The 10,130-nt window shown below is 38.2% G+C and overlaps 2 protein-coding genes across 3 annotated transcripts; both read right to left on the bottom strand.

Annotated features, from left to right (window-relative positions):
- Window positions 1-584: 584 nt before the first annotated feature.
- nudc (nudC nuclear distribution protein) lies at window positions 585-4,357 on the bottom strand. The gene is made up of 9 exons (XM_087787479.1): window positions 4,199-4,357; window positions 3,659-3,736; window positions 3,399-3,593; window positions 3,270-3,335; window positions 2,666-2,776; window positions 1,867-2,061; window positions 1,723-1,806; window positions 1,541-1,659; window positions 585-1,062 (listed from the first exon to the last, which is right to left on the bottom strand). Exons 1-9 carry the CDS (start codon window positions 4,268-4,270, stop codon window positions 1,011-1,013), a joined length of 972 nt encoding a protein of 323 aa, XP_087643605.1. The 5' UTR covers window positions 4,271-4,357; the 3' UTR covers window positions 585-1,010.
- Window positions 4,358-5,374: 1,017 nt separating this feature from the next.
- kdf1b (keratinocyte differentiation factor 1b) lies at window positions 5,375-9,825 on the bottom strand. Of its 2 annotated transcripts, none has more exons than XM_087785919.1 (4): window positions 9,620-9,825; window positions 6,855-7,782; window positions 6,700-6,786; window positions 5,375-6,450 (listed from the first exon to the last, which is right to left on the bottom strand). In XM_087785919.1, exons 2-4 carry the CDS (start codon window positions 7,711-7,713, stop codon window positions 6,377-6,379), a joined length of 1,020 nt encoding a protein of 339 aa, XP_087642045.1. In that variant the 5' UTR covers window positions 7,714-7,782; window positions 9,620-9,825; the 3' UTR covers window positions 5,375-6,376. The 2 variants fall into 2 exon arrangements, with proteins under 2 accessions (XP_087642045.1, XP_087642044.1); XM_087785918.1 differs by having other exon boundaries at window positions 6,855-7,779.
- Between the last annotated feature and the right edge of the window lie 305 nt (window positions 9,826-10,130).

Below are 10,130 nucleotides of genomic sequence, written 5' to 3'. Positions count from 1 at the left end.
GTCCATAACGAATAGACGTTTTTTGGTGCATTCTCTAATGACGATGGTAGACTAATTTTTGGACCAGGATCATCACAAGTTTAAAGTATCCATTAGCCAGAGGTTATTATCTTACTTATTTCAGACACCCTAGCATCGTTGTAACAGCCTTCAATAAATAACAGAAATTGTGTGGAAGTCAACCAATAGTAAGTTTGTGACATAGCTCAGGCCAGAAAAATATTTAATTTTGATTTCTGAAAGAGTGCGTTTACTTGAATATTGGATTCTGGTTAAGGTCAACCACCTGTAAAGCATTTATATGTTTACTCACTCCGTTTCCCTTTCCTGATCTGTAAAGTGATGTTCCACAATCTGAAAGTCACTTATTTTTTATTCGCGAGTTCTTCCCCCCTCTATACACGTCAGGTGTTGTAAGATCAGTATTATTAACTGATACCATGTGACGATCAGGTTAATATGTTCAACGAGAACATTATAATTTTGCTTGTTTTCCTAGTTGACAATCTCTCAAAATAAAACTCCATGTCAAGTGAAACATAATTGCATTTATCATAATTGATGATTAAATAAACAAGCAAATACAATATTTTGGGTGTATTTAATAATATAAAAAGAACAGGGACTCAAGACTAGTGAAAACAAAAGTGTGAACAAAATCTCATACACCAGTCATTAAGTCCAGGATACACTCTTGCGTGAGCGTTGAACAAAAGTTAAAATGGAGTAATTTAACATAATCATGAATCCATATTTTATTCAAATAGCTAAAAGTTGTTTGAAAAGGAAACTACCTTTAAGATATGACAATAACTCAAGGATAGTTATGGGCGTTACGGAGTCAAAGATCAGAGATGAATTGCAGAAGCATTATGGGTTCAAGATGTCAGGGTCCAGATGAGAGTCCGGGGTTGTCTCAGTACAAGAGAAGCAGGCATTTCTGATCTTCCGCCTCTTCCTGGCCAGGGTTAATAATCCAATTCATCCCAGGTGAGTAATGGGGGCAGTTTTCAGCTAAACTTGGCTTTGGAGAAATCCATCTCTGGGTGCTGGGCCATGAACCTACACAGATATCAGAGTGAGACATGAGCAAAGGTTGTGTTTCTTCACAGCAGGATTCCAAAATAAACAAATGTGAAATTACCAAACCAAGAAATGTTTTGAAGGTTTATCTGCTGGCCATAGCCCTTTAAAACGTTTGCTCTGCTGAAAGAATATCTTCCTCTACCGTTCCATTGTGGCCAACAAATTGCTCTCTATTGCCCTCTGCAGTAGTGGAGGATATCCTGCAGAAACGAGGGCCTCACTAGCTAAACTTCTAGTTCATATCTATGGACATTTAGGGCAAAGTGATTAGTTAACTGATATTTTCACTCATAGCTAAAACACATTTTATTGTTGTCATTTTAGATCCTTCTTAAATACACTTTAATTGAACTCCTGTGTTGTTCTCAGTTGGTCTGGAAAAGCACTATATAAATACAAATTACTTAATTATTAATTTAAATAATAAACACTATAGGTAACACTAAACACCTACTTTTTCAGGATATTTTGCTTCTTCTGCTCTTCAGATGTTGGTAAACCCATGGACTTCTGCCTCTGGTCATACATCATCTTCTCAACCATTCCTCTCGTCTCTCCATCCAGGTCTGACAGCTGAAACACAGCGAACAAAAGCCAGTCAGGAGCTTAGAAACTTGTTATCCTTTCATGACCCACCTTGGAATTCTCAGGACAGACTTTCTTGGTGTTGATCTCTGGGTCTGAATCTATGATCTTGCTCCACCACTCCATCTTGTTAATCTAGAAACAAAGTAACTTCAGTTTGCACCATGACTGCAGAATAGAACATTCTCCTTCTACCTTCTCTAGGTGGATGATGACCAGCTTCCCATCATCCAGCAGCCAGGAACTTTCCTCCACCTTTACTTCGTTGTACAACGGAGCCTCAATAAGAGGAGGATGACCTTTCAGGCCAACCTTGAGTGAACGTCGCTGAATGTCCACGACCACATCTCTGGCTTTGAGGCGAAAGTTCACTTCAAATGGTATTGAAATCTGCAGGTTTTCAGAAAACAGATTATATTAAAAGTAAGTAAGTAAGTAATGGTTATTTCTAAAGCTCCTTTTCTAGACCAGGGTCACAAAGCGTTTTAACAATCAAACAATACAGTTAAAATATATACTTAAAAGATCGAGACACAGGAGTCCCTGAAAGTCAGGGTAAAGCCTGCACAAATAAGAATGTCTGTTTCTAGGTAGTTTTAAAGCAAATGCGGATGATTAAAAGCTCATTATACAAAAAACAGGGTAATTCTACAAAAGCAGAAATGTTTGAATTTGATCTCATGCATATGCTCTCAAATATTTAAGCAAAATGTATTTAAAAATGATATAACATGAGTCATTCTAGTGGTGCTTCGGACAACCACCGTTAAAAATCAGCTGACATCCCATCACTGATCACTGGCGGAATATGACCCGCTCTCATGATCGGTATCGGTGATCCACAGCATCGGACCCAATCAGAGCATTCTTATCTCAGTCATATTCCCTTTTATTTACTATTGAAATGTCAACCAATTAAATGACAATACATATGCTGTAGAACGTATAATTCAAACAACTCTATTGAAACTGAAATACATTAAAACTAACTCACGTCAACTTCAGCGAGCGTCTGTATCCACTTGTAATTGGGCAGGTCTGCTCCATTTCCTGCATTTGGTTTCAGTTTTCCCTTGTCCTTCTCATCCTCCTCTCCAGAGTCTGACTGCACACACAAACGGACAGTTAATTAATTAAATTAATTAGTTAATTAAACGGTTAGTTGATGCATCATCATCTACTGTTTGGACTTGCTGTGCAAGGGGAGCAGGCAAATAACGAGGCTAGGTTGAAGAGGTCATATGTTACTAGATAAACCAATCACAGACATGATTTTTGCCATTTTCCAACATTCAGCAAGTGTGTGTATATATATATATATATATATATATATATATATATATATATATTCATTTTCTGTGCCGCTCAATCACTTTCAGCCTAACCCTGCTTCATAGGGCGAGATGTGGGGGACACCTTTGACAAACAGACAACCATTCACACACACACTCATACCCAAGGACAATTTCCATGAGTTCCCAATCAACTTCTGTATGTTTTTGGACAGTGGGAGGAAATCGGAGTGCTTGGAGTATACCCACGCAACCCGGAAGGAACAAACAAACTTCTCCTATAGAGGTATGAAGAGGTTAACTTACGCCTTTGTCTTCATCCATTTTGTTTGACGACTCATTTTCTACCGTACTTTTCTCTTCTCTCTTTTTCTAAAGACAGAAAATGTCAAATAAAGAATACTGCAGTGTTGTAAATGTATGACGATACTTTACCTTGTCAAGTTCAGATTGGAGCTTTGCAGCTTCTTCATCAGTGATTTCCTGTATTCTTGGTTCATCTGTCGTTTTCTTCTTCTCCTCTGCCAATTTGGCCTCTCTTTTCACCTTTTGCTGCTTCTCCTTCTCTTGCTTTTCGTTATGAGCGTCCATTGCCAACTTCTGGTTTTGGGCAAAGGAATCTTTCACTAGCTGAAGAAAAGGACGACAAAGTTTACTTTGATGAAAATGGCCGGATACACGTTGTGTTTAGAAACCTTTTCAGCCGAATCGCCATCACCGCCGGTGAAAAAGTCTGTTTTGCGACGAAGAAAACTGAAGAATGTGTTGATAAGCTGTTGAGATGGAGGAAGAAAATACGGTTTAACATCTCATCTGTTGAAAGAATTCATTTTATCACAGCAGTGTTTACTTTAAGCAAGGACATTTTTTTAAATCAACATTACAATTATTAAACCTAAAAAAAGAAACAATTATTCAAATTGCAACTAACCTTGGATAAAAAACAAACATTTAGTCTCAGCACCTGTTCTCGTAACAAAGCTGTGCCGTGTTTGAAATTGTTACCTTAGCAACCTTAGCCTGTCTTTTTAATACAATGGCAGGACCATTTATTCCCCCGTTTTTTATAAAGACATTTTTTTGTTCATTCAAATATTAGAAAAGAGACGATTGCTCCGCTCAATAAAGAGTGCTGCATATAAGGAGCTAACGAAAGAACGTTATATACGACTGCACGCTGTTAGCATTAGCTTGAACTAGATTCAACGCCAGGTTTGTCCTCACGCCAAGTTTACCTCTTGCACTCCTCCTTCGTGCTGTTGAGCCATGACCAGCAACATGCCATCGTACTTCTCCTCGTCACCCATCTTACAGAAGTGTCTGGTGTGGAGCGAACAGTGGATGAATCAGCAGCAACGAAGGCACAGCAGTCACGCTCGTTTTCTAGAACTTACTTCCTTGTCGTTCTTCTTCGAGATACAAGACAGCGTACGTCGCCCCCTACTGTCTCGGAACATGTAATACGTGTGTACAGCCAGGTATAGAGAAGTAATACAAAAACAAACAATTATTCACTTAAATTATTAGTTTGAATTTGTTCTTATAGAAGATGGAAGATTATTTTTAAAAACTGACCATAAACAGGTAAAGGAAATAGTATTAAAATAAATTATTTAAGTAAGGCTTACATAATTTATATATATAGATATACACTTTAAACTAAACTAAGATTAAACATATTATTAATTAATTTATCCCCAGTGAATTTAAAATTTGATAACCATAAAATGATTAACTAAGGTCTCTAGTAACTAAAACAAGCATCTCCATAAGTGTGTAATGTTTATACTAGGACTTACTTAGACTGTAGGTTCTAAATAGTTTGAGACGTTTTTATTTGTTCAGGCTTTTCCTTGATTTTCTAGAACTCCTGTTGTGTTATCAGTTTTATCTTGATCTTTAAAGTATATACTTTATTGAATATTGTTTTGATTGTTTAAGCGCTTTGTGACCCTGGTCTGGAAAAGCGCTATAAAAATAAAAATTACTTACTAACTTAAATCTGTTTTGTATGGCTTAAAGATCACCAGTAACCATTTAAATAGCCTTAGTTGCTTATGGAAAAAGGCAAAAAAGTGCAATTGGATGTAAATTTTCAACAATATATTAAGTTAGGCATTACAATGGCCAGAGGAAACACTTTTTGAGGTTGAATAAAAGTGTACATAGTTAAACTCAAACACAGAACTACAATTAAAAGTAGTTTTGCTTAAAGCATTCTCAGTGATCCATCTTTTACCAACTGAAATAAAACCACAGTGAGGTGAAGTTCTCTAGATTCCCAACCATCACCCTTCTTCACAATAACTGGTCTTTGTTGTAAAGTTTCCATGCCATGGTGATGGTCGACACGAACACAGAGACTCTTCAAGTACTTTATTGCGAATGTCAGAAAGATATTCAAAGGTACATCCAGACGTGAAGACAAAGTTAAAGGGAAACTAATGTCAAACCCACCTTTCATGACTCGCCAACATGTTTCAAATGTTGAAGTCTTCCTCCATTACTTTATAAAGTTAGGGTTCATCTCGGGGAACGAGAGGTTACGAGAGCAGAGTCCATTATGATGTAATGGCCAGCTGTAATCACACCCGTTTTGTTTATACAACGATTACCTTGGAGGTGGAGACTTCCGGAATGTATGATTCACGGTGACCACCCTCAATGATTACCCAAGTGTGAGGGGTGGGTGTGGTTATGGTAAATGAGATTTTATCTCCAGAAAAACAAAGTGTTTTCAGTGGGTGGGGCTTAAGCACATTTTCTAGTGTAAATATTTCAATAAAAAGAGTTTTGTACAAACATATACACATACTGATGAGTACAATAGAGGTCCAAGATCAACTTAAGACACACTTAAATCAACACATTAGTTTACCTTAAAGTACAATATTTAAAAAAAAGCCTTTTCTGTCTCATGACTACAATTGCTACTCGTGATGCTCAATAATGTCAACATAAGAAGGGAGTACTAGTCGTGAATTAATCATAATAGTGATGGCACTTATTTTCTCTTCATAATAAGAAAGATGACATGAGCATATATCAATCAGTTTGTAAAAAATGAAGAAGATACATTTAATAAACTTAAAACAAAACTACAAAAGCAGTAGAGCTTAAACAAGTACCCTCTATGACAGGGTAATTATACAAGTGGAAAACACAGGAAAATAGAATGTTGAAGTCATCATCCATCATAGGCAGCAGTCAGGTGAGCTTCTTTGCAATTAAAAAGATCAAAATGTCAATGTCCTTCAAAAGATGATTCACGGTGACATTACAACTCATGAGACACCATCTTAGACGGATATTTCAATCAAAAAAAAGAGGCCAAGTCCTGAGTCTTCCTTCAAGAAAAGTACCTTCAAAGTCGGAGGAGACCTTTACACTTCTAAATTGGTGCTCGATGAAGATCAAGTAGTGACAGAAGTGTAAATCATTTGCAAACCAGACGAAAGAGTTTCTGTGTGAGAGTCTGAGGGAGCGCCTGCATGGATGAAATACAACAGACGTTAAAAACGGTTGTAAAGCTGTGCAAGTAAAATTACTGTCTTCAAACTTCTCCACATGAGCCGTCTATCTAATAAAACGTTTTAATTTCTTGCAGCCTTAAAACAAAATACATGACAATTCTAGTAAAATCATTTAATTTTGAAGCAGAAGGGTTCAAACATCAGTCTAGGTAATACGTAAAAGGCAGCGTTGATATTTTTGTGAGTGAACTTTCATTTCCTACCTTTATTGTTTCGCCACATCTCCCTGGCGAACTTATCAGAGGTGGTCTGCTCAGATATCTGGATGTGTGGATCGGACTTATGGTCATCTGTTTCAAATAAATAAGCGTGATCTGGGATGTTTAGATTAGGAAGGTTTTAAGAAATGTGAACATACTGTTGTTGGAGAAGGAAACATAGCTGCTTTCCTTCATGGTCTCGTTGCCGCTGTCAGAGAGGGTCAGTTCCGGGCGAGGCGGCCTCTTCTTGCTCCTGCGAGTGCTGATGCGTATAATCCCTCGTACCAGCCGACACTCCGCCTCCTGCTCGTGCATCTTGTGCTCCTCAGCCAGAGAGCTGATGAGATGGTTGATATCTTTGCTCTTTTTCCGGAATACGGAGTCCGAGGTGCAGCGGGCCAGTTCTTCGATTTGATACTCGGAATAGAGCTCTAGCAGCTTCTTGGTGATCAGAGCGTCCACATTCTCCTCGCTCTCGTCCGACCCATAAGACACCATGGAGTCCTGCAGGGACAAGTAGCTGGACTGTCTGACGGCGACCGATAGGAAGTTCTCCTCCATGTTTAAATACTCCTGAGGAGCCTCCACTTTCACACCGCCGATGCGAATATCGCTCAGCCAGTCCTGACTGTCCACCTCTTGGTGGTCTGCTGGGACGTTTCCACGGAGACTCTGTCTCTCAGGCTCACTAGACGGGCTGGTGTTTTGTGTGATGCAGGGAGGGCGGGAACAGAATCTGTACAGGCCACAGGTCAGCACTCCGCACATGAAGCTCCTGCAGCTCTGCGGCGTAGAACAGGGATTGCAAGTCTGAGCAGCAGGTGCAGGCTCTGCTGTTTTCACGATAAATCCTGTGGTTTCAGAATCTACGCCGTTCCCATTTTCCCCGTCAGTTTTTCTTTTTGGGAGTTTCAGTGGGGGGTCCACACAGCGCTCCTCATAGTGCAAAATCTGGCCACCTCTCTGGAAAGTCCCAGCCTCAGACGTGTCCTTCACATTGTTGCTGCTCACAGACATGGCGATGTTATCCCTGTTGTTAGGCGTCTGCTCGGACTGGACACTACATGAGATCTGACTGTTCTCCTGCTGGGTAAGACACAAATATTATCAGCCCATGAGTTGGACAATACCATCATGCTGGGGAACAAGTAGAGACTACATGAAATACAACTTTGTGGAAAATAAAGTGATAGATATTCCACAACATGTAGTCATATTAGATTAATTATATTAAACTACTATTGATACATTAAATGAATACAATCAAAAATTATATATATATTTGTCTCTCATGTAACAAAGTAGTAATTTGCATTAAAAAAGGTGAAAAGCACCATACTTAATTATCTGTATGTGTCAAATATTTTTAGAGCACAGCCCAAACATATACAGTACAAGGGAAAGGTTTGGTCACACCTTCTGGGTTCATTCAAAGTTCATGCCATTTTTCAGGCTGACTGATCTTAACTTATCAAAGTAATGAAACTCATTTCTCTTTTCTTAGCTGATTGCTTCTTTCCATCAAAAGAATGATAAGGTTGTATCAACCTGTTTTCTGAACAACACAATTAATAACCCCATTAATAAGGCCTAAAATCCCACTAAGCACACATGTGAAGTAAGAACCATGTCAGGTGACTAAAGGTCACTGAAGGTCTTCAAAAGAAGGGCAAAGGCATAGCAGACATCTGAGAAAAAAAGGTGGCTACTTTGAAGAAACTAGAATATTAGTCAAGTTTTTAGTTATTTGACAGTTTTCTTTTTGTTTAGTACATAATTCTGCATGTATTCGTTCATATTTTAGACGCATTCAGTGAATATCTATTATGAAAATAATCAAAAACAAAGAAAAATAATTGTTTTTTCCAAACCCTCGGCCTGTACTGTATATCAAATACTATTTTTTTTGGGATGACAAATAATACATGATGGCATATAGTACTGCAGAATAAAGATTAAGAGTTTGTAGGGGTTTGCACCTTAATGTCACCTACTAGCGAGAGGAAATTACAATTTTATGGCAGGACTTCTCAGCACTAGCCAAGGTGCGTCTGGTTTCAGCAACTGAACATTGACAGAATCTGAAGTGTACATGTTAATCAAGTGATCATTTGAAAACTCTATAATGATCGGTAACAGTAACAATATTATTTCCCTGCACTATTAACAAAAAGGTGATGAACCAACTTCCCATCTTTTACGTGAAGTTCATGTTCTATTTTTCCATTTGATCTGATTCTACCAGCGGTCAAGGTGACTTCCTGGTGACTTCAGGGAAACTTTTTTTTCCTCTCTCCCTCTCTCTTTGTTTGGGAACGTTAAGGACAACTTGAGAAGTCACTGCTGGCAGCAGGGTGGAGCTAAAGAAATGGCCAGTGAGTGAATATCTACGTCAGGAAACAGTTGGAATATAAATGGAGTTGACATTTAATACAATAGGCTTCCATTGTTGCGCGTTACTTCCTCCTTAGTCAGTGTCAACAACTGAAAGCTTTGGTTAGACATAAAGTGGTATTTAATATTTTGAATATGATTAGCGCCATAACAGTAAATAAAATGTATTTATTAAGAGCTGGAAATGCCAGAATGGTGCAATTTAAAGCCAACACTCACACAACTTTTATTTATTTATTAATATTATTATTTAAAGTTATTAGCCAACAGTAAGTTGAGTTCTAATTCAATAAAGGGTAATTTTAGTTGAGCAAAGCAACTGACGTTTAAACTAGTAAAAGATGAACTTCGGACAATACCTGTTCAAACAATGGCGTGTTTCACTTGTTTAATGGTGACGTAATTGTTGGTCACCTACAGCTGTGTACTTTAAACTAGTTTATTCCGAGAAATGTGTTAATTGTTTTTAAAAAAAGACGATTATTTGGGACACACATGCTTCGATGAAGTTTAAGTATAAGTCGTGTACCTTGAGAACGCGGTCGCTGCAGCTCACAGGTCGCTTTAGAAGGACTTTCGTCCTCCGGCCATGACGGTCAACGTCAGACGCTCATCGGTCACTTTTAAAAATAAAAATAATAGTGTGATGGAAAATAATGAAGTTTAAAAGCCACACGTCAATATTAGTAGACGTAGTCGTGAGGTGACTTGTTACACCGGTCGACGTATTCAAAGTTTACCTGGCCTACTTCCGTGTTCCAATGGAGTGTCAAAACAAAACGAGTGTCTGGATCTGACTTCAGGTGCATTTAAACATGTATTTAACGACACTTGTGAAGGACACAACACTTGTATAGGAAACAATACTAGTTTTAAACATTAACTACACTTCCAGTTGTGCTGTTAATGTAATGGTACGTATTTACGTTTATGTTTAATTTGAAATCCACGACGAGTCTGTCGGAAGTCCAGTAAAAAAACATTATATGTGAATAAATGAAGAGATCATGTTATTAATTGCTGGGTCCAATTATTCGCTT

Source organism: Callionymus lyra, chromosome 3 (assembly GCF_982586985.1).
Source record: "Callionymus lyra chromosome 3, fCalLyr1.hap1.1, whole genome shotgun sequence".
In the NCBI taxonomy this organism is placed as follows: Eukaryota; Metazoa; Chordata; class Actinopteri; order Syngnathiformes; family Callionymidae; genus Callionymus; species Callionymus lyra.
This window is presented reverse-complemented; position numbering and strand designations above follow the sequence as displayed.